Source organism: Ascaphus truei, chromosome 4 (assembly GCF_040206685.1).
Source record: "Ascaphus truei isolate aAscTru1 chromosome 4, aAscTru1.hap1, whole genome shotgun sequence".
In the NCBI taxonomy this organism is placed as follows: Eukaryota; Metazoa; Chordata; class Amphibia; order Anura; family Ascaphidae; genus Ascaphus; species Ascaphus truei.
This window is the reverse complement of record NC_134486.1, coordinates 207,227,269-207,252,977: the sequence shown is the minus strand read 5'-3', so window position 1 is coordinate 207,252,977 and position 25,709 is coordinate 207,227,269. Positions and strand designations below refer to the sequence as shown.

The 25,709-nt window shown below is 42.0% G+C and overlaps 1 protein-coding gene across 2 annotated transcripts in view; it reads left to right on the top strand.

Moving 5' to 3' along the window:
- The window catches only part of QPCT (glutaminyl-peptide cyclotransferase), a 96,902-nt gene that overhangs the window by 56,379 nt on the left and 14,814 nt on the right, over positions 1–25,709 (top strand). For both annotated transcript variants that reach the window (XR_012801035.1, XM_075596784.1), the window contains exon 4: positions 17,208–17,387. Coding sequence is in view for 1 of the 2 variants with exons in the window: in XM_075596784.1 (XP_075452899.1) it covers positions 17,208–17,387 (180 nt within the window). In the remaining variant the exon portion in view is untranslated. The remainder of the gene's footprint in view (positions 1–17,207; positions 17,388–25,709) is intronic.

Genomic DNA, 25,709 nt, shown 5'->3' with positions numbered 1-25,709 from the left:
ATAAAGGGAAAAATAAATTCCTTCTTGACTCAAAGAATTGGCAATCGGATTAATCCCTGGATCAACATTCTTCCCATGTATACTTATTTGGTATATCCCTGTTTACCTTTCCTTTCTAAAAAGATGTCCAACCTTTTTTTGAACACATAGCTTCTCCATTTTGGCTTTATTTTTGTTAAATAAATCATGACACGGTGTAATATGTCATGTGTTGTTGTTCATCTGAGGTTGTATTTACCTAATTTTTAGACCTGCTAAGGAACAGATGATTGTTCTTATGTCCTGATATGTAAAACCATGGAATTCAAAGAGGGTGTACTTTCTTTTTCACATGACTGTGTATATATATAAATCACCCAAAAATCTACTCGCCACACAAAAAAATCTACTCGCCACCTAGTACCAAACGTGTGCTGCTTGGGCCAATAGGAGCTCGCCACGATGTTAAATCCACTCGCTCAGGGCAAGCAAATGTATAGGTTTGTCGAACACTGTATATATGTGTATATATATATATATATATATATAAATATATATATATATATACAGTGTTCGACAAATCACCCAAAAATCTACTCGCCCAACCGAAAAATCTACTCGCCCCTAGTCCCGCCCCAACCCCGCCCCTAGTCCCACCCCCAACCCCACCCCTAGTCCCGCCCCCAACCCCGCCCATGGTCCCGCCCCAACCCCGCCCCTGGTCCCGCCCCCAACCCCGCTTTAAAATAAAATATATTAATAAAATACATTTAATAAATTCCTAGTCAGAACATTCGTTTTTGACATAAATGTATTTATTGTATTACATTATACTACAATTAGTCCTTGTTACGTGTGTGTGTGTAACTGTCGGATCTAGAAATAAAAGCCAGGCGTGAATGACTAGTTTCCTGAACCCCTTAACCAGTGTCTGGACGTCCCCGCTTCACAATATCTAAAGCAGCAATCCCGCCTGGGAACTTACCTTAATCGCAGTCCCTCAAAGTCCAGGTACCCTCATTCCCACAATGTTATACATTGGAGGGGATGTGTTCCCTACCTGTCTTCTGGGTTAGGGGGGATGCTGATGTCTTCCGTGTGAAGCTTGAGTCAGATCTGGAAGAAAGCAGTATAGGTTATTTTGGTGTAGTATAGGGCAGTTAAAATATATAGGGTAAATAAGATATCCAGATAGAGAGAGAGTGTGTGGGAGAGAGAGAGAGAGTGTGTGTGGGAGAGAGAGTGTGTGGGAGAGAGAGAGTGTGGGAGAGAGAGAGGGAGAGAGAGAGAGTGAGAGTGTGGGAGAGAGAGAGAGTGAGATTGTGGGAGAGAGAGAGTGTGGGAGAGAGAGAGTGAGAGTGTGGGAGAGAGAGAGAGTGGGAGAGAGAGAGAGAGTGTGGGAGAGAGAGAGAGAGTGTGTGGGAGAGAGTGTAGGAGAGAGAGAGTGTGGGAGAGAGAGAGAGAGTGTGTGGGAGAGAGAGTGTGGGAGAGAGAGAGAAAGAGTGTGGGAGAGAGAGAGTGTGGGAGAGAGAGAGTGTGGGAGAGAGAGAGTGTGGGAGAGAGAGAGTGTGGGAGAGAGAGAGAGAGTGTGGGAGAGAGAGAGAGAGTGTGGGAGAGAGAGAGTGTGGGAGAGAGAGAGTGTGGGAGGGGGAGAGATACAGAGGGGAGAGACACAGAGGGGAGAGACACAGAGGGGAGAGACACAGAGGGGAGAGACACAGAGGGGAGAGACACAGAGGGGAGAGAGGGTGGGTGACACACACACACACACAGAGGGTGGGTGATACACACAGAGGGTGGGTGATACACAGAGAGGGTGGGTGGGTGGGTGACTGACTGGGTGGGTGACTGACTGACTGGGTGGGTGACTGACTGACTGACTGGGTGGGTGACTGACTGACTGGGTGGGTGACTGACTGAGTGGGTGACTCACTGACTGACTGGGTGACTGACTGACTGGGTGGGTGACTGACTGGGTGGGTGACTGACTGACTGGGTGACTGACTGACTGACTGGGTGGGTGACTGACTGACTGCGTAGGTGACTGACTGACTGGGTGGGTGACTGACTGACTGGGTGGGTGACTGACTGACTGGGTGGGTGACTGGGTGACTGACTGACTGGGTGGGTGACTGACTGACTGGGTGGGTGACTGACTGACTGGGTGACTGACTGACTGGGTGACTGACTGACTGGGTGACTGACTAACTGGGTGGGTGACTGACTGACTGCGTAGGTGACTGACTGACTGGGTGGGTGGGTGACTGACTGACTGACTGGGTGGGTGACTGACTGACTGGGTGACTGACTGACTGGGTGACTGACTAACTGGGTGGGTGACTGACTGGGGTGGGGTGGGTGACTGACGTGACTGACTGGGGTGGGTGTGAAAAAAACACTAGATGGCGCTCTACTGTACCACAAGCAGTGAAAATATTATGCAAAAAATAGTGCAGTGATAACAAAATTCAAATAATAAACAGTGAAATATATTAATAACAGTGAAATAAAGGCAAAAACAACTTATCACTCGACCCCGACAAAAGACTGTTCCAGAAGTCTTGCAGCAATAGTATAGAGGAAGTTCCAGGGGAGCGTCGCCGTATGCACATAAAAAGAAAAAAACAGTGGATAGTGTAATATTGTAAAAAACAATAAAAAGTGAAAGTGAATAACGAATTCCTACTCACAAAAGTAGCAGGAATATAGGCATGTGAGTGAATAATACTCTGTGATGCAGCTCGTTCCGGAGGTTTGGTATATGGGTCAGCACATCTTGGAAAAATAGAAAACAGCCATAGTGTAGATGGAAATAAACTTTATCTAATAAGTAAGTCAATTGGAGGCTTACGGCTTTAGAAGGAAATACAGCATTGGGGATGTTATCTCAGATGCAGCATAGGTCGTCTCGTCTGCTTCTACCCGCTGGCGGCGTCCGCGAACGTCACTTCCGGATCGTGACGTCACTTCCTGCCGGAGCTAAGGATCGTGAGAGTTCCCTTGCTTCTTTCCCTCTACCAAGATGGCGGCGGAAGCCCGACTCGACGCGTTTCGACGTGATGACGTCTTCTTCAGGGTGGGTGACTGGGTGACTGACTGACTGGGTGGGTGACTGACTGACTGGGGTGGGGTGGGTGACTGACGTGACTGACTGGGGTGGGTGACTGACGCGACTGACGTGACTGACTGGGTTGGGTGACTGACTTACTGGGGTGGGGTGGGTGACTGACTGGGGTGGGGTGGGTGATTGACTGACTGGGGTGGCGTGGGTGACTGACTGACTGGGGTGGGGTGACTGACTGACTGGGGTGGGGTGGGTGACTGACTGACTGGGGTGGGGTGGGTGACTGACTGACTGGGGTGGGTGAATGACCCATGCATACATGCACACACACCCATGCATACACACACACACACACCCATGCATACACACACACACACACACACACACCCATGCACACATACACACACACACACACACACACCCATGCATACACACACCCATGCATACACACACACACACACACACACACACACACACACACACACACACACACACACCCATGCATACACACACACACCCATGCATACACACACACACACACACACACACACACACACACACACACACACACACACACACACACACACACACACACACACACACACACACACACACACACACACACACACACACATGCATACACACACACCCATGCATACACACACACATGCATACACACACACACACACATGCACACACACATGCACACACACATGCATACACACACACGCATACACACACCCGAATACACGACAGGGGGAAGAAGAGGAAAGGCCGCGCTACCGAGCACCACCACTGCCCCGCTCGCCCCCCCGTGACCATCTCTAGTCCTGCGCGGGGATCGTCGAGAAGCCGGGACAGGGAGAGAAGGGGGGGACACCCCCACTATCATCTCCTGCCCCTCGGGGATCGACGGGAAGCCGGGACAGGGAGAGAAGGGGGGGACACCCCCACTACCATCTTTTGCCCCGCGGGGATCGACAGGAAGCCGGGACAGGGAGAGAAGGGGAGATACCCCCACTACCATCTCCTGCCCCGCGGGGATCGACGGGAAGCCGGGACAGGGAGAGAAGGGGGGACACCCCCACTACCATCTCCTGCCCCGCGCGGGAAGCGGGGAGTAAGGGGGCTTGCAGGAGGCAGGGAAGGAGCAGAGAGGCCACAAGATGGAAGATTGGAGAGTACTTACTCTCCAACAGATCTCCGGCCAGAAAGAATGGCCGCTCGTTGGGGGCGGGCACATATAGAGCCTGGCCGCGCGCGCCCACAAAGCCTGGGAGCGCGCGCCACTCAGCTGTCAGGTAGGGAGTTTTTTGTTTTTTTTTTCAGCGCAAGCAGGGAAATTTCAGCGCGAGCGGGGGGAAATTTAAAAAAACAAACACGTGTGCTGCTTGGACCAATATTTACTCGCCCAGGGGTTAAATCCACCCGCCCCGGGCGTGTAAATGTATAGGATTGTCGAACACTGTATATATATATATATATATATATATATATATATATATATATATATATATATATATATATAGTATACACAAAGAAGCGAATACCGCATCACTACCAATAAATAAAGCAGAGTCTAAACCTACCTAAATCAGAAAAATATATCTGAAATAGTTATAACAGAGGTGTAAGCTGTAGGCGGTGCTAGAGGAAATAAATAAATATGGAAACACAAAAAAGAAAACCTCTAAAGTAGCACTCAGACAAATATTTGCAAAGAATAAAAGGGGTACTTTAATTAAATTTGAAAAAAATAACAGACATACAAACAACTAACTGGAGAGCCTGCCTGACTAATGAATAAAAAGAAAACCAATGGACAAGGAAAAGCAAAAAAAGCATAGAATGCAACACATAATAATAGACCCAAAATTTTTTTGGAAATATGATGCCCTTAAGAAACTGGCTTACTGTGGGAACAAAAGTTCCCACAATAGAGCAATATAGACCGGCCGGTCACCACATGTATGAGAGACTAAAGAACATCACAGGTCTACATATATAAGCATAAAAAAATACACAGAAAATAACATAAGTGTTATGCTGATAGCAGTAAAAAATATCACTAGCAAAATGTAAACCTATTACAATTCAGGTGATGCTAGGGCAAAGGAGACATATAAGTATGTATATTTAGTGACCCAAATACATATATTGAAGCAGATGGGAAACAAAAACAGGGAGGGATAAAATAACCCAAGATACTCAGCTCCTTGATGTAAAGATACTGCATACAAAAATCAGCACAGCACAGTCCACTGAAAAAGTCCAAAGATATAGGACTTGATTAGTTGTCCAAAATAGGGCAAAGGCAGGCAGGATCAACAGCAGCAAAAATTAAAATTAGCCCACTAACGCGTTTCGGCAACTAAGCCTTCCTCACGAGTGGTACTAAGGCTATGTGGCAGGGGCATTTAAATAGTAAGCAGACAATTACAAAATTCGCGCCAAAGAACCACATATAACACATGAAAACAATTACATTACTTAATACATGCTCTTAATTAGTATCGGCGGTGTTCCGGCAGCTGTGTAGAAGGGTGTATTAGTGCTGGGGTAATCCCAGTATCCACTTCCTGAAGCGAGGTGTCCTCTCAAACTCTCGCGAGAGTTGTGCACCAAGCTCCACACATGCGCACTGTAGTATAGTTGTTGCGGCCGCCATCTTTGTTATGGTTATAAGCTTTTGCCATTAGTGACGTCATTATCACGAGTGAACAATCTCACAAGACTTGTCCCTTGCATCCCGCACATGCGCAGTATATATTGCTCTGTTGCGGCGGCCATTTTTGAAAGGGTAAAGTTGCCCACAAAAGAGTTCTGATCTTCATTGAACAATAACGTAGGGGCAAAGCCTCGCGCATGGGCAGCATGTGTTAAAGTGCCCAGACACCTCATTCAGAGTGTCACAGCAAAAGAATTAGACCACTTTAGATAGCAGTGGGAGCGTCCTTTGTATCTTCACAGCACCTTTAATTCACAGTGCAGCAGCCACCTATTAAAGCATTTGTTTAGTGCATCTATGGTAGGAATTTCATCCTTAAAAATATCCTCTTTGATTGGTTGGGATCCTGGTCTTTTTGTAGGTGGATACCCATACATATGGGGGGAATGGTATAGCATCTGGACAATAGGGTAACATCTCAAGCAAGTACAGGAGCAACCTGCATATAGGGGATAAAGGCTGATCTATGATGATGAAAGGAAAAACGAAGGTTAATGCAAAGTTTACAAAACATCCCGCAGCTTGGTCAAGACACATCATTGATACTATAGTTGGGAAACAGAGAAATAAAAGAAAGTGTTAATATACCAAAAATATCCACAAATATAATAAAAGGAGGACGGTAATCACGGAAAACTGTCGAGACTGCTGATAAATTAATTATAAAAAAAACAAATCAAAACCTAATTCCTTTGAACCAAGAATCCTCCATAAAACGTATATAACACTATTACTTAAATGTTTCCATAAAGAATCCGCAGTAACTCCTATATTTGAAAAACAAAATAATAGTTTGAAATGCAGTGAAGACAAAAATAGTAGATGATGTAATAAACAGGTCACATTATAGGAACATAGAAAAACCCAAATAGTCATTTAGACCATTTGGGAGCATTGAACCTAGCATGACAATCCATCTGCATTCGTGTTGTAAGAGTGTTCTCTCCAAATCTCCCCCGCGTATTCCCAGGGATACACGCTCTATTGCAAATGCAGAGAGAAGCGAATTGTCTGCATTGTGTTCCTGCAGAAAGTGTTTAGCTACCATTGTGATTTTTTTGAGAGATTCTAGGTCCCTATGGGCTGTCTTAATGTTCCTACTATGTTCCATTATCCTAAAGCGCACCTCCCTAGTTGTCATACCTACATATATCTTATTGCAGGGACATGTAAGGCAGTAGATTACTCCTTTTGATCGACAATTCAGAAATTGCTTTATTGTAAACTCCTTTATGCCCTTGCTATCCTTAAAAGTGGTTGTGGGTTTTGTAAACTTACAAGCAGGACAGCCACCACATCTAAAGAAGCCCTTCTTATCAAAAGTTGACAGAAATGTGGTAGTGCTCGATATAGAGTAGTGGCTGTGAACCAATTTATCTTTTAAATTTGGTGATCTTCTGCTTGTAAGTTCCTCTTTGGGGCCTAATTTCTGTTGAAGATCTGAATCGATCATGAGAATAGGCCAATGTTTTTGAAGGATTTCACGCACCTGATTCCATTGTTGATTGTACGTGCCTATAAATCTTATTTTGTTGGAATCTTGATGTTTTGGTTTCAAAAGAGATACCCGGCTCATACCTTTACTACGTTCGTATCCTTTCTTGATGGTAGAATGGCTATATCCTCGATTCTTAAATCTACTTTTCATTTCTATTGCTCTTGATTCATAAACACAGGAATCAGAGCAGTTTCGCTTTAGGCGAATGAATTCACCAGTAGGGACTCCAGCAATTTGGTGGGATGGGTGGGAACTTGAGGCGTGCAGAATAGCGTTGGTGGCAGTCTCTTTCCTGAAAATATCTGTACTAAGACGCCCATTACTCTCAATCTTAATGCAGAGATCTAAAAAGTCGACTGAGGTGGGACTAACTTTAGATGTTAACTTAATGTTGAGACTGTTGTGGTTGAGCACAGCGACAAATCGTTCAAAATCCTCCGCACTGCCCTGCCAGAGGATCAGGACATCGTCGATGTATCTCAACCACAACAGTACCCGATCAGTCATAGCACTATTAGCCTCTGAGAATACCACCTCTCGTTCCCACCAACCTAGAAAAAGATTTGCATACGAGGGGGCACATGCCGCCCCCATTGCTGTCCCCCTTAACTGCAAATAAAACTTGTTCTTGAATAGGAAATAGTTATGTGTCAGAGTAAATGACATTAACTGCATAAGAAATTCTGTCAGCGGTTTTGTCAAAGTTGTCATAGTGAGAAAGTTGTGAGATGCCTCCAATCCATCTTTGTGATGAATGGAGGTATGCAATGCCTCAACATCACAAGTTGCAAGAATCACACCGTCATCAACGGCAATCTCATCCAATCGAGATAACACATCCATGGTGTCGCGCAAAAATGTAGGCAGCGTCTCAACTATTGGGTATAGGAAGGTATCGATAAAGCGACTGATTGGTTCACTCATACCACCAATCCCTGATACAATGGGCCTGCCAGGTGGGTTAGATGGATGTTTATGAACCTTCGGTAGCATATAGAAAGTTGGTGATTTTGGGAATTTGGTCTTCAGACCTTGACAGATTGCTACCGTGATTGTACCCTTGGAGCAAGCACTCTCAAGAATACAATCCAACTCCAATTTAAATTTGTCCGTCGGATCACAGTCAAGTACAGAGTAACATTTAATATCCCTCAACTGTCTGAAGGCCTCCTTTTCATATTGTAGTTTTGGCCAAATCACCACATTACCACCTTTATCTGCAGGTTTGATTTCCACATTTAACATGCCACATAGATCTTGGAGGGCTCTCCATTGTATACCTGATAAATTGTTTGACCCTATTTTTTTGGGTAGGTTGAGTATATCCTCTGTGACGAGATTTGCAAAAATCTCTACACACGAATTTGTTTGGATAGGAGGACAAAAGGTGGATTTTGGTTTGAAATTAGACACCAAACTTAACTCATTACCTGTCCCTATAGCGGGCAATGATGGTGAGACCAAATCTCGTATTAGATCACGTTCTTGTGTGTTTAGTACCTCTTCACTATATTCTCTGTTTGTCCCATTGCCCATGCCTTTATTAAAGTGCTTTGCAAGCAACAACTTCCGGCAAAAAAGGTTCAGATCCCTTATCCAGTCAAACTTGTTGATATGATATGTGGGACAAAAAGATAGCCCTTTCCGAAGAACAAATAATTGTGCCTCGGTAAGGACTACATCTGAAAGATTAATAATATTAAGCTCATCACTCACCACTTGGCATGATTGCCCCTTCGCTTCTTGCCTCTGTATCCATATCGGATTCTGTCGCGTAGCTGACGATTTCCCACGTCTCGTCCTCCTGGCGCTTGATCTTGTCCGTGGCTTTGTCCTAAAAAAGAAGTTGAAGGACCGGCATCGCCTTCCACCGACTGCCTAGATTCATAGTCCGACGAGTCGATATCTGTTGATGTTGCACCAGATACAACAGACGGATTAATTACATTCCGTGATCTTGATTTCTTCGTTGTTTTCTTTCCGTGCTGCCAGTTGTATACTCTGTCTGTCTGATAATCAACAGAGTCACGGTTAAATTTCACTTTCTTAATATCAGTGATTTCAATTTCGTATTTAACAATGTCCTCCTCAATAGTTTTAACAAATTGCAAGTCATTTGGGTCAAGATTCTTGTAAATCTCCTCTATTTCTAGAGTGACCTCTTTGAAGGTATTGGAGTCATGTTCAATTAGAATGGACATCAATTCAAATGAACATTGATTGAGTACTCCCTCCCATCTGACTTTATGATTTGGATCACTAAATTGAAATGCAGGGAAAGTTTTAATTCTTAGACCCCTCGGTATGAGTTTGTGATCTAAATATCTCTCTAGGGCAGTTTTATTCCACCAGACTCTTGCCCGTTTGCGCATTAGGGCATTGAGAAGTTTAATATTGTCTCTACCCCCAGCTATTACCAATTGTGGTGCCTGGATGTGGCTAACATCAGCCATAAAGAATATTTCATCTGCGTTTTTCAAACGCTCCTGCTCTCTAGCATTAAAATCCATTATTTAAATTAAACAAAAGAAAACCCCTCTTCAATTTGAAATGTATTGGTGGAGCAGATATTCTGGAAACACTGTTAGACAGTAATTAAATATAGTATACACAAAGAAGCGAATACCGCATCACTACCAATAAATAAAGCAGAGTCTAAACCTACCTAAATCAGAAAAATATATCTGAAATAGTTATAACAGAGGTGTAAGCTGTAGGCGGTGCTAGAGGAAATAAATAAATATGGAAACACAAAAAAGAAAACCTCTAAAGTAGCACTCAGACAAATCTTTGCAAAGAATAAAAGGGGTACTTTAATTAAATTTGAAAAAAATAACAGACATACAAACAACTAACTGGAGAGCCTGCCTGACTAATGAATAAAAAGAAAACCAATGGACAAGGAAAAGCAAAAAAAGCATAGAATGCAACACATAATAATAGACCCAAAATTTTTTTGGAAATATGATGCCCTTAAGAAACTGGCTTACTGTGGGAACAAAAGTTCCCACAATAGAGCAATATAGACCGGCCGGTCACCACATGTATGAGAGACTAAAGAACATCACAGGTCTACATATATAAGCATAAAAAAATACACAGAAAATAACATAAGTGTTATGCTGATAGCAGTAAAAAATATCACTAGCAAAATGTAAACCTATTACAATTCAGGTGATGCTAGGGCAAAGGAGACATATAAGTATGTATATTTAGTGACCCAAATACATATATTGAAGCAGATGGGAAACAAAAACAGGGAGGGATAAAATAACCCAAGATACTCAGCTCCTTGATGTAAAGATACTGCATACAAAAATCAGCACAGCACAGTCCACTGAAAAAGTCCAAAGATATAGGACTTGATGAGTTGTCCAAAATAGGGCAAAGGCAGGCAGGATCAACAGCAGCAAAAATTAAAATTAGCCCACTAACGCGTTTCGGCAACTAAGCCTTCCTCACGAGTGGTACTAAGGCTATGTGGCAGGGGCATTTAAATAGTAAGCAGACAATTACAAAATTCGCGCCAAAGAACCACATATAACACATGAAAACAATTACATTACTTAATACATGCTCTTAATTAGTATCGGCGGTGTTCCGGCAGCTGTGTAGAAGGGTGTATTAGTGCTGGGGTAATCCCAGTATCCACTTCCTGAAGCGAGGTGTCCTCTCAAACTCTCGCGAGAGTTGTGCACCAAGCTCCACACATGCGCACTGTAGTATAGTTGTTGCGGCCGCCATCTTTGTTATGGTTATAAGCTTTTGCCATTAGTGACGTCATTATCACGAGTGAACAATCTCACAAGACTTGTCCCTTGCATCCCGCACATGCGCAGTATATATTGCTCTGTTGCGGCGGCCATTTTTGAAAGGGTAAAGTTGCCCACAAAAGAGTTCTGATCTTCATTGAACAATAACGTAGGGGCAAAGCCTCGCGCATGGGCAGCATGTGTTAAAGTGCCCAGACACCTCATTCAGAGTGTCACAGCAAAAGAATTAGACCACTTTAGATAGCAGTGGGAGCGTCCTTTGTATCTTCACAGCACCTTTAATTCACAGTGCAGCAGCCACCTATTAAAGCATTTGTTTAGTGCATCTATGGTAGGAATTTCATCCTTAAAAATATCCTCTTTGATTGGTTGGGATCCTGGTCTTTTTGTAGGTGGATACCCATACATATGGGGGGAATGGTATAGCATCTGGACAATAGGGTAACATCTCAAGCAAGTACAGGAGCAACCTGCATATAGGGGATAAAGGCTGATCTATGATGATGAAAGGAAAGGAAAAACGAAGGTTAATGCAAAGTTTACAAAACATTCTGCACGCCTCAAGTTCCCACCCATCCCACCAAATTGCTGGAGTCCCTACTGGTGAATTCATTCGCCTAAAGCGAAACTGCTCTGATTCCTGTGTTTATGAATCAAGAGCAATAGAAATGAAAAGTAGATTTAAGAATCGAAGATATAGCCATTCTACCATCAAGAAAGGATACGAACGTAGTAAAGGTATGAGCCGGGTATCTCTTTTGAAACCAAAACCAAAACATCAAGATTCCAACAAAATAAGATTTATAGGCACGTACAATCAACAATGGAATCAGGTGCGTGAAATCCTTCAAAAACATTGGCCTATTCTCATGATCGATTCAGATCTTCAACAGAAATTAGGCCCCAAAGTGGAACTTACAAGCAGAAGATCACCAAATTTAAAAGATAAATTGGTTCACAGCCACTACTCTATATCGAGCACTACCACATTTCTGTCAACTTTTGATAAGAAGGGCTTCTTTAGATGTGGTGGCTGTCCTGCTTGTAAGTTTACAAAACCCACAACCACTTTTAAGGATAGCAAGGGCATAAAGGAGTTTACAATAAAGCAATTTCTGAATTGTCGATCAAAAGGAGTAATCTACTGCCTTACATGTCCCTGCAATAAGATATATGTAGGTATGACAACTAGGGAGGTGCGCTTTAGGATAATGGAACATAGTAGGAACATTAAGACAGCCCATAGGGACCTAGAATCTCTCAAAAAAATTACAATGGTAGCTAAACACTTTTTGCAGGAACACAACGCAGACAATTCGCTTCTCTCTGCATTTGCAATAGAGCGTGTATCCCTGGGAATACGCGGGGGAGATTTGGATAGAACACTCTTACAACACGAATGCAGGTGGATTGTTATGCTAGGTTCAATGCTCCCAAATGGTCTAAATGACTATTTGGGTTTTTCTATGTTCCTATAATGTGACCTGTTTATTACATCATCTACTATTTTTGTCTTCACTGCATTTCAAACTATTATTTTGTTTTTCAAATATAGGAGTTACTGCGGATTCTTTATGGAAACATTTAAGTAATAGTGTTATATACGTTTTATGGAGGATTCTTGGTTCAAAGGAATTAGGTTTTGATTTGTTTTTTTTATAATTAATTTATCAGCAGTCTCGACAGTTTTCCGTGATTACCGTCCTCCTTTTATTATATTTGTGGATATTTTTGGTATATTAACACTTTCTTTTATTTCTCTGTTTCCCAACTATAGTATCAATGATGTGTCTTGACCAAGCTGCGGGATGTTTTGTAAACTTTGCATTAACCTTCGTTTTTCCTTTCATCATCATAGATCAGCCTTTATCCCCTATATGCAGGTTGCTCCTGTACTTGCTTGAGATGTTACCCTATTGTCCAGATGCTATACCATTCCCCCCATATGTATGGGTATCCACCTACAAAAAGACCAGGATCCCAACCAATCAAAGAGGATATTTTTAAGGATGAAATTCCTACCATAGATGCACTAAACAAATGCTTTAATAGGTGGCTGCTGCACTGTGAATTAAAGGTGCTGTGAAGATACAAAGGACGCTCCCACTGCTATCTAAAGTGGTCTAATTCTTTTGCTGTGACACTCTGAATGAGGTGTCTGGGCACTTTAACACATGCTGCCCATGCGCGAGGCTTTGCCCCTACGTTATTGTTCAATGAAGATCAGAACTCTTTTGTGGGCAACTTTACCCTTTCAAAAATGGCCGCCGCAACAGAGCAATATATACTGCGCATGTGCGGGATGCAAGGGACAAGTCTTGTGAGATTGTTCACTCGTGATAATGACGTCACTAATGGCAAAAGCTTATAACCATAACAAAGATGGCGGCCGCAACAACTATACTACAGTGCGCATGTGTGGAGCTTGGTGCACAACTCTCGCGAGAGTTTGAGAGGACACCTCGCTTCAGGAAGTGGATACTGGGATTACCCCAGCACTAATACACCCTTCTACACAGCTGCCGGAACACCGCCGATACTAATTAAGAGCATGTATTAAGTAATGTAATTGTTTTCATGTGTTATATGTGGTTCTTTGGCGCGAATTTTGTAATTGTCTGCTTACTATTTAAATGCCCCTGCCACATAGCCTTAGTACCACTCGTGAGGAAGGCTTAGTTGCCGAAACGCGTTAGTGGGCTAATTTTAATTTTTGCTGCTGTTGATCCTGCCTGCCTTTGCCCTATTTTGGACAACTAATCAAGTCCTATATCTTTGGACTTTTTCAGTGGACTGTGCTGTGCTGATTTTTGTATGCAGTATCTTTACATCAAGGAGCTGAGTATCTTGGGTTATTTTATCCCTCCCTGTTTTTGTTTCCCATCTGCTTCAATATATGTATTTGGGTCACTAAATATACATACTTATATGTCTCCTTTGCCCTAGCATCACCTGAATTGTAATAGGTTTACATTTTGCTAGTGATATTTTTTACTGCTATCAGCATAACACTTATGTTATTTTCTGTGTATTTTTTTATACTTATATATGTAGACCTGTGATGTTCTTTAGTCTCTCATACATGTGGTGACCGGCCGGTCTATATTGCTCTATTGTGGGAACTTTTGTTCCCACAGTAAGCCAGTTTCTTAAGGGCATCATATTTCCAAAAAAAATTTTGGGTCTATTATTATGTGTTGCATTCTATGCTTTTTTGCTTTTCCTTGTCCATTGGTTTTCTTTTTATTCATTAGTCAGGCAGGCTCTCCAGTTAGTTGTTTGTATGTCTGTTATTTTTTTCAAATTTAATTAAAGTACCCCTTTTATTCTTTGCAAAGATTTGTCTGAGTGCTACTTTAGAGGTTTTCTTTTTTGTGTTTCCATATATATATATATATATATACACACTACACTAGACTGCTGCAATCTGAAGTTCTATTTATCCAACTACCGATACTTGCACTACACTTGTACTATAATTGTACTATACCAAGGTCTTTATTGTCTCTCTGGCACACAGCAGCAGCAGTACACGACAGGTTATATGTCAAGGCACTCCAAATGTACACCAGCTCTCCTCCTCCTCTCCTATCCTCCAGATTGTACTCCTGCAGGATGGTCTCAGGGGGGCCTCAATACCCCCAATGCCCACCTCAGAGGGTTTCCTCTGGGTGGGGGTAGATTCACCCTCTCAGTAGTGTGAGGAGGGGCATTGGTCCACTCTAATCCTGCTCGCTTACAATCTCATAGGACCGTAGTCTCTCTCCTCCAACTCCACATAACAAGCCTCAATGACTAGAGTCACTGACCAGAGAGCAACAGCCTAGTCCTCACAGGAACCGGCTACTCAATAGAGTCAGCCCCACCCCTCATGATGTCAGCAGGACCTCCCCTCTGTCTCATGCCTGCAGAAGAGTCAGGGGCCTGCATCTATCACTCAGGGCAGGGCGTGAAAGGGGAAAACCCATGATTACTACTGGCGCCTGCCCTTAACAGGACTTACCGCAGTAGGAGAAAGATATATAGCCCGTGCTGTTTACAGGGGGCTACAAATGCAAGAGCTTATTCGTCATTTATGAATGTTTCTGAGTGTGAGAAGAATGATGTGTCTTTTGTTGATAACTTAATAGTGGCCTCAGCAGCAGTAACAGGAGCAGCTGGCAGTGGTACTGGTGTGTTTGGCTTTTTCCTAGAACTGACAATTTCCTTTACATTCTCATTAATGTGCTTCTGCACATTAGCAATTTTAGTTTCAGAAATAGTACTAGTACTCGTAAGCCAGGGCCCTAGGCTGACTTGAACTTCCCATTCCCATTTTAAACCTATTAACTGGAAATTCATTGTCTACGCAAGGGAAGGGCGGGTGGACCTTCTGCAATGAGATTGGGATCCAGTGACAGTGTCCCTGTCCTTCCATTTATACTTGCTGTGAGAAGTAGGTTCACAAGCAGCACAACCTTTAAATGATTTAACATAATACGATTCATCATCATGACCACCAAAACTATGTCAACCTCTTCTAGATTTAGTAGAGTGTAGTGTCAGGCAATCTCTACTATAGACCACAATTCAAGAAATGGATAGAGATGGCCTAACTGAACTATAGGACGACAAACGTACAAAGTACACTTTGCATGATTGTTTTGAGAGTCTTTTACATGTATGTATAATTTTATTTCTATAGCAGCAACAGTGTATTTAGTGCTTTGCAAAGTTGCAATACAGGCAATATAGAGTACAAACAATGGGGATAGGAGCAACAAGTAAATTATAACATAAGGCAAAGATAGACTGCCTCAAAGAGTTTACAATATAAGTCATATACAGTATTTGGAGACTTATGGCTGTAATATACACGTGCACGGAGTGAGCGGTGGTGCAGCAAAACAGAGAAAATACAAGAAAATTTTATTTTTATGCTGTTGCCGCGCCACTATGAACCAACCACAGCGTGGGCTAATGCTGTGACATCATAGCTACACCCCCCGTCACCGCTTGCACTATAGAAACTAAACCCGTGTGAATGCCGTGCGCGCGCGCGCCCGCCCGCACACCAACTTGTACTATATTACAAGCCTTACAGACAAAGTAGGTGTAAAATCCATTTATAAGAAGTGTAAGTCGGGGAGGGGAAGTGCACCTGGAGTCAGTAGTGTAGGTATAGATAATGTAATGATATGCTTATTTTAGAGGTGACATTTCAGCTGGAATTTAAAAATAGAAAGAGTAGGCTCTTAACCAATTTTAAGTGATAGAGTCCCATCGGTATGGAGATATGAGTAAAAAATGGATTGAGACATGATAGGTAAAAGATGCAAAAATGATACATAAGATGCAAGTAGGGGAGTAACGAGAGATCAAAGTTGAGTTATTGAGATATATAGAGGTGCAGAGGAGTATAGAGCCCTAAAGGAAAGGAGTATAAATGTGTGGTTTATAGAGAGATAGAAGAGCTGGACATTAATAGAACAGCAGCATTTTTAGTAGATTGTATTTATTTATAAAAATGTTTTACCAGGAAGTAATACATTGAGAGTTACCTCTCGTTTTCAAGTATGTCCTGGGCACATAGTTAGATTGTAAGGGAGAGAGGTGTGAGGCAAGCATCTAAATGTAAGAATATTGCGGTAATTAATGTGGGAGAGGACAAGGGAACGCATACAGTAAGTGTTTTAGTAGTCAAGGAACAGAAAAAGGGGCATATCTTTGCAATGTTATGGAGAAAGAAGCTGCAAGATTTAGTAACAGTGTTTACATAGTATAGAATGTAGCATTTGTGGGCCTGTTTTTAGGACAAAGAGCATAAATATTCATTGAAGCATGCATGTTGTATATGTAATAAATAGTTTAGATTCTTGCAAGTTTTCAGAAATTAAAGAAGGACTATTACCAAAATGTCTTAAAAATATATGCATGTAAAAATGTACAATTGGTTCAACTAAGATAGAATGCACATGAATGTGTTTTTACATGAGCAGAAAAGAATTCTGGCTAGTGGCATAGAAATTAGCACATAATGGGCATATCACTTATTAATGAAAGTAAATTAAATGTAAAAAACGGCTGTAATGAGTTTTGTGAGCAACATACATCTCGACTTGCATGGCTTGCTAGAAAATATGTTTAAATTCTTTCTTTCTTTCTTTCTTTCTTTATTTTATTAAGCAGAATAAACCAGCCTCTAAACCAGACCTTTCACTTCAGCTGATTTTCTTTGACGGAGAAGAAGCATTTCATCGATGGTCTTCATTTGATTCCCTTTACGGTTCTCAACATTTAGCACAGAAGATGGAAAATACTGCACACCCACCAGATGCTGCAAACACAAATCAGCTACATGGCATTGTAAGTAAAATATTATGTTACAGTATTGCTACTTGTACTGCAAGTTTCTATAAGTGAAGCACTTTCTTTTTTTATACTAGAACACACAAAATGGCCAAGAGAAGTCACTGAAAGTCCCTCATAATTGCACTCATTCCTTAGTCTAATGTAGGTCAAAAAGTGCCAGTGAATTAACTGGTACCAATAATATTATAGTCATTATAATAATATATAGACCAACAGGAAAGCTAACCACTAGATAACCACTAGAGCTAATCTATAGCTAGACAGACAATTACGACAACTTTAATACAAATTAAAACACGACGAAATGCATAAAATTACAACTAATATACACAAACTAAACCTAAAAGGTCCCCTAATGGGCGAGCAAAGAGCAGTAGGGTGATGTTAAGGGGTTAATAAGACCTATATTAATATCCCCGTGTGATGTATATAAATGGAGAAGAGGTCCAAAATATGTTAACCCGGCTTAATAGCTTCACCTTACTAATATGCAAAATAGTCACTGTAAATGATGGGGAAATCCCTCTTACAGGGAAAGCTAAACACACTGAGTAGATAACTCTGCTAAAACACAGCTGAAGTACTTAATACTGTAATCATGGTTACTCCTGTGAGTGGAAACCAGCAAATTTACAATGCATCTGGTGTCATTGGTGAACGGGTGTATACCTTGAGGTAAGTATGCAAATAAAATGCAATACAAACAAGTACAAGCAGGAAAAATACAACCTGGTAATTGTTGCTACAACAACGGCAGTATAGTTGCTGCCCAATGTGCATAGCTGTGTGTGTAGCGTTCCTAGGGTTCTCCCAGTAGTGGGAGCTGCAAGCACGCTCAGTCTCCGCCAACGTGACCGTCAGCGTAATGACGTCACTATAGCCCGACGATCGTTTCGCGCGATCACGCGCTTCTTCATGGGGAGGAGGGGTTAAGAAGCCTAAATTAGCATGTGAAATATATACTAATGGAACAGATCCCATTGGTCAAAGCTGCAGCCAATGGCTGCACTGCTGAGCTGTGTAAGGGAGGGACATACTCTCCTATACAGCAACATTGAATGCCGAAATGGCTTGACGCTAGTAAGTAGCAGTGTGTGAACAACACCAAAACCACACCAACTGTACCTCATAACCTGCAAGTGTGGATTACAATATGTTGGTGAGACTCATAGACCATTGAAAATACGCATACTTGAGCATTTGGGCTCAATTCGCAATTCACAGGATACCCCTGTAGGAAGGCACGTTAACAGCTTACATCAGGGGGATGTCACGGCTTTACGCTTCATGGGTATAACTCATGTCCCTTGGGGCCAACGCAAGGGCAACTGGGACCGTAAACTACTTCAATGTGAGTGCAAATGGACACACACTTTAAATACGTTATCTCCTTATGGTTTAAATGAGGGTTTTATTTTTTCTTCATTTCTTTGATTTTTTTTCATTTGGGATTAGTGGGTTCTCTGGTATAAAGTCTATCATTAATCTTGGAAGGGTCCGTTTTGACTTGCTACAGGCGGATCCGACAGTGTAGCACATTCCTACACCCTATACCCTCCCCGCTACAATTCAACAATTCATTAAACTATTTACTTATATATTTGATTTATTTTTATTTTTGGTCTAAATACAATACCCTTGCTATCAGTTCATTTTATTCATTTGATCATTTTCCTATTATCTGTTTATGTTATATTATATATATTTTTTTGTAAGTGTCTATCCATTTTCACTCACATTTACCCATCACATGTACCATCATGCATGTATTCATTACCCCCCTATTTCTGCTGATCTACTCTGTAGTATTGAGTTTTTTTAGCCAGCTCTCTTTTGTCAGCTCTACCACACCAGTGTGTTGGTGTGGTTTTGGTGTTGTTCACACACTGCTACTTACTAGCGAAACGATCATCGGGCTATAGTGACGTCATTACGCTGACGGTCACGTTGGCGGAGACTGAGCGTGCTTGCAGCTCCCACTACTGGGAGAACCCTAGGAACGCTACACACACAGCTATGCACATTGGGCAGCAACTATACTGCCGTTTTTGCAGCAACAATTACCAGGTTGTATGTTTCCTGCTTGTACTTGTTTGTATTGCATTTTCTTTGCATACTTACCTCAAGGTATACACCCGTTCACCAATGACACCAGATGCATTGTAAAGTTGCTGGTTTCCACTCCGAGGAGTAACCATGATTACAGTATTAAGTACTTCAGCTGTGTTTTAGCAGAGTTATCTACTCAGTGTGTTTAGCTTTCCCTGTAAGAGGGATTTCCCCATCATTTACAGTGACTATTTTGCATATTAGTAAGGTGAAGCTATTAAGCCGGGTTAACATATTTTGGACCTCTTCTCCATTTATATACATCACACGGGGATATTAATATAGGTCTTATTAACCCCTTAACATCACCCTACTGCTCTTTGCTCGCCCATTAGGGGACCTTTTAGGTTTAGTTTGTGTATATTAGTTGTAATTTTATGCATTTCGTCATGTTTTAATTTGTATTAAAGTTGTCTTAATTGTCTGTCTAGCTATAGATTAGCTCTAGTGGTTATCTTTCCTGTTGGTCTATATGTTATGACTATAATATTATTGGTACCAGTTAATTCACTGGCACTTTTTGACCTACATTAGACTAAGGAATGAGTGCAATTATGAGGGACTTTCAGTGACCTCTCTTGGCCACTTTGTGTGTTCTTGTACATTTAGTTTCCCTTTGCACCGCCTTTATCCTCTTTTACTGTAATGGCCGAAAGGCCTATTCGTCAAATGATGCTAATAGGGATTCTGGACACCGAATACATAAAATGCATTGCATAAATTACATTACAAAGAAATACATGTAAAAAAAAAATCACACCATATAAAAACTATCATTGTAATTCATTGACTGTCAATGTGGCTACTCAGGCCCTCAATGGGGCCTAGATAGCCATATTGGCAATCCATGCAAATGCCAATTTAAATAAATGTATTACTTACCCCTGCCAGGATAAAGCCATACACCTCATCCTCTTGGCACGAGACATATATCCAATCAAGGGCCGATGTCCAACCAACAATTCTTTTATTAAACAATCCAAACCAGATGGCCAATAACAATAACAAAAAAAACCATGAAAAATAATTCCAGGGTTAAAAATAAAATAGCAACAAAGCATTAAAAATGAATCCTTGCCTAATGGCACAAAAAGAAACAAAAAAGCAATGAGGGAAAATAAATCCAGGCCCAGAGACCTTCTTCAAATACGATGCCATACAGGGGTACGTCGGTGGATCCTCAACTTGATCCTAAGCCCTGGATCCTCTGTTGATAGAAGAGCAGACTCTGGTGAGTAGTTCTTAATTTCTTCTTCTTTTCTTCATTTCTTCATTTCTTGAAAGCTGGCTTCATCATCCAGGATGTTGCCTGGTCGTCTTCATCTAGCTTTCTGAGATGTGCCAGGCATTATATAAGGCATCGACTACGCACGTTACACCAACCAATCCAGTTGGTTTGTGTTCTTATCCTGTGTTAGCCACATAACGTCATGTTAGCCATATACAAATGTGCAAACAAATGGTCGTTCATTTTGCATCTCATTATCTTTGAGGATACCCGTTAAATTTAGGAAACATAATGTCTGTTCCCGATTTCGGGAAACAATCGTTATTTGCGCAATAGTGACAGACTTCTGTGGATCTACCCCAAGGAGAGCCGACACTGGGATTTTTACAAGGTTCACACCTGCATTTAAGGCCTGTTCAACTGTAAAAAAAATAAAACAGAAACCAATGTATTTATTATTTTTCTAGGCAGAACATTCCCAGTTCTACTTGTCCAGTGGACTATAAAAGTCAACCAAATGCCTGCACTACAAAAATCTCTACTGTACTTCCTCCATAAGTTTAAATCATCCAACAACCCCCTGCTTCTGGTGAGCTCATTAAAAGTGCAACCCCACTTACAAAGAAATGTCTGAGTTGCATCAACCTCACCACAATTGAAGTGCTTCTTTCAAAATAGGTTTCTTTGGTTCAGTATAATTATTTAAAGATTAAACAGGCAAAGCCATATCCAGTGAATCTTTTGACCTCTGCATGAATAATAAATTGTACAAAATAGACACTATATAAGCATGATTGGCAACAGCTATGGCAACGTTACTTGTGTAGACTCTGTCATTTATTAACACAAACATAAAGGAATAAATCAAAACAAACACAATGAACATGGCGTGTCGCACACTTTTTTTAATTATTAAAAGATATTAAACAAAGCAAAATAAGGGTGTATGGGAGGAGAGTATAAGATGTTATGAGATAAGAGCCACTTGGCCCACCTAGTCTGTCCATTTTCTCCAACCCTATTTGATTGTTTAGCTTTAACAATGTAACGCCAAAAGATGTGACTTTGTCGCTTGTCCTCACTATGAATTAATCCAGGGGTACACAAACTTTTCAGTCTGCGCCCCCAGCCTGCTCTCCCCCCCTGCGTGCGCCCCCCTACTTACCTTGTCTTCAAGTTGCCGTGGCAACGTCACGTGACTCCACAGCGTCATTTGATGCTGCGTTGCCATGGCGACACATCGCCGAAGACAAAGTAAGGAAAGTTGCCTCACACGATCCCCCGGGGAAGGGACTGTGTCTGCAAAAATAAGTCTATGTAAAGCGCTATGTAAAACTAGCAGCGCTATACAAGAACAAACAATTATTATAATTAATGTGAAATAAATGTGGAAACTATGTGTGACGGTGAAGGGGTAACCAGGCCATCAATAAAGGTATTATGCCCGGCTGGTTACCTCTGAGCCCTAGTTCAGGTTTTAGAGTGTCAACTCTTCAACCTGTGTATTGTGCCTGCAATGAATGTAATTGTATGACAATAAAGATTTTATGTGTGTTTTACTTTTCCAGGACTGCTACCCAGTGGAAATTCTCAGGCTCTGAGTTTCAGGGGGGACTTTGTGGTAAAAGCGTTGTCAGAATGTGTCTAGATAGAAGGGGTCCAGAGTTATTGGCCACCCCAAAAATGTATCCGGGAATCAGGTCAGATTCCCGGGGACATATAGACACATCAATTTGACACAGTAGCACAGTACTATAAACATTACAATTCATTAATTTCTGCCACGGATACGCGAAGAATTGCACCCAAAGAAATCATAATCCATGAAATTCAAACAAATCAACCGCGGTAAACACAGGCGCGAATGCCATGTGGAATACAGCAGAGCACACGAAAACGGCTCCGTGAAATGTTCGAATAACGGCCGCTGCATCTGTATGTATTTAGAAAAGTAATTCTGAAATTTAACCTAAGCATTATTTCGTTCAACTTTTAAAACATTTTCTTATAGGAAGGTCTAGGAGCTCTGAAACGGAACGTGTGCATCTTTTCAGTCAAACCTAGTATACGAGAGACTTAAAAGAAATTGTGAAGTATTTTTATTGTAACATTGTGTGAAATAGTAAATGTTTTATGCACTGTCTATGAGCTGGGGATTTCCAAGTCCGTGATTCCGAGAGACCAGTTGGCCACCAAGTTGGTGCCTCTAAGTCTGCTCGGGTGTCAGAGTTGAAAGCCACAGAGATTGCCAAGGTGTGAAAGCCATTTTGGCGGAGGTGTTAGCCACAAGTACCCTCGTCCTGGCTGAATGGAAGTCATTGGACAACCATTTGCCCAACCCAGACCTTGAGATGCCTAACTCCACAGGTGGCTTCTGACTCACAGGTGGCAAAGGTGCCAAGTTGGCGCATGCCCCTGTCAGATTTTGAATCCATCCTTGACCGGCTTCAGGAGACTGGCAAGTCGCTGATTGGCTGGTAGGAATTCTCCCACGCTTGGATTGGCTGGAGTATTTCATGAATGGGACTGAAATACTATAAGAAAGCCAGCAGTCAATCCGGTCCTCAGATTCTAAGCACCAAGACAGCAGCGGCAAATTTGAGCTCACTAAAAGATGCTCTTGGAGAAATAGACGCGAGTCGGCTTCAGAAATTTCAAGGCTGAAAGTTTTCTAAGTCCCACTATTCTGGGCCAAGTTCTGAGAAAGGAACGTAGCGGTCACGGCTGGAACTACACACCAAAAAGAGTACCAGGACATTTTGTACTATCTCCCGGTCTAGGGATTTGGCATTGGTGGAAGAGATACAGTGGTGGCATCAGGAACTTCATGCCGATTTGAGTTCCAGGACTTTTCAGGCTAAGTCCCGGTCAACCTAAGACTTTGTTTTATGGACTATTTCAACTAGGAAAGTTTAGTTTTGTAGCCCAGACCCCCAGTAAGTGTGTTTTCTCCTGTATATTGTAATCCATTGTGTTTGTCTGTTTCTAAGGAATAAAGCACAATTTGTTTTACTTCTTGGTTTTGCTCAGTGATATGATCCCGGTATAAAGGTGTAAATCCCTGGTCTCCCGTGACACTATGTTTATATGTATGTAAGGAATTTACCAAAATAATACCCATTGTGCTTTTTCTTTATTTTACAAAACAATATAACATAATTAAGATTATTTTATCTAATAATCACTATTGTTATATTTATGATTATTAGTTATAAAAGTAGTGATTCTCACGGGAGACCAGCACTGGGATCACTATCACCAGACAGGACAAAGAATTTGAATAAACAGGGTTTATTCTGGCAAGCCAGCACACAGAACAAAATACACAAATACAAGAGTAGATTCTAGCCTCAACTAGGTGCAGGTGCCTGTTTCAGGTAGGCTTGCCCTGTCTGCTTCTCGTTCTGGTTTCTCAAAGTGCTATTCGTCCAATAGCAACTTTGAAAATCCCACCAGTTGAATCACTGTCAAACTCTCAATAAGTTCTGGTACTCTGATCGGCAGCGCTCCTTACATAGCCCTTTTACATTGAGAAAGAGCCGCTGACCAATCAGAGCACTGATTGAGATGGTACAGCCAATCCACAGCTGGGGGCTCACCCAGCTGCACCTATCAGAGGAGGGGGCATACTATGGTGCTCAGGACTGCCCCGTGATGACCGAGCTGCTGGCAAGTGGGAAATTTGAACTGGCCAATGGGAACCGTGCTTACGAGTTCGTCTACGAGCTCCATCTCGGCAACGGCATCCCCTGGCCAGCACTATTCCTCCCACTGGGTAGGCGCCTCAGTGTCTGCGGGGAACAAAGGCTCTCCCCGCTGAGAGCCCATCCCCAGACCTGATACACTGCCCTTCTCCGCTCACCAAATGTCTTCACACCCTGCCGCTCCCAGCCTTTGTCTCAATCCATAATGCACCTCGGCTGATTTAATAACCAAGTCTGCCTCCATAGAAATTAATCCACATTACCCGCAAAACAAGTCTGATAGCTGGGGGAAAATACAGTTGTACAGGAATGAAAGTGCTTTTACAATATATACATCTCCTGGTACCTTTTTCCCCCCAATATATACATTAATTACTCCATTCCCGAACTCACAGTTATGATGCTATTTTCCATAAGGGGTTAAAACATGCAAAATGTATCCGCTATGCAAGGGCACATAGGCGGCCACACAAAAATGTTGCGCTAAGGTGGGGATCTAATTAGATAGAAAATAGTGCAAATTTGATAAATTATATTACTAATAAATTTAAAGTGATGTGAATATATACTTCTAATCGAATAATATAATAAATTCCTATATAGTGAACAGTGGAACAATATAAAGTGTAAATAACTTGAATCCAAAAAGATATGTCCAAATAGTTCCACTTGGTGATTAATCCAGAGAGGCACAAAATCCAACAAACCAGTCCTATGGAGCACTTTGCAGCTTCAGGAGAGTGGTATAGCCATCCACTGTAAACCTAAAAACACAAAACACAGAGAAGCGCAAGCTCCATAGCATAAATCTGTGTAAAAACAAGGTACCTGTATATTTATTAAGCAAAAGCAGTCCAAAGGAATTGCTCTTACAAGATTTAAAAAATACACATTCATGGGAGAGAAATCTCTGTGGGATGTCATCAATGGGGGTAGAAGAGCCCGGCAAATTCTGGGTGCACCTGATCAAATGAAAACCTCATGCAGCCTCATACAGCTCCTGTCACAAGCTGGCGCCTTGTTTCTGTGTCTCACAGAGCCTGTGTGGCTATCCTCCGTCACTGCATCAATTCCCAGCAAGGAAAGGGTCAGCTGGCTTGGCTGTATAAGTTGTCTCGGCTGCTACTAGTCCAGGAAATCCTCGTGTCACTATCCGTGCGTGATGATGTCACCACGTCCCTATGCGTTTCGTCACATAAAGTGACTTCATCACGGGATTAGAAAGTTACTTTGAGTGACGAAACGCTTCAGGACGTATGCAGCCTCAGTGCGTCA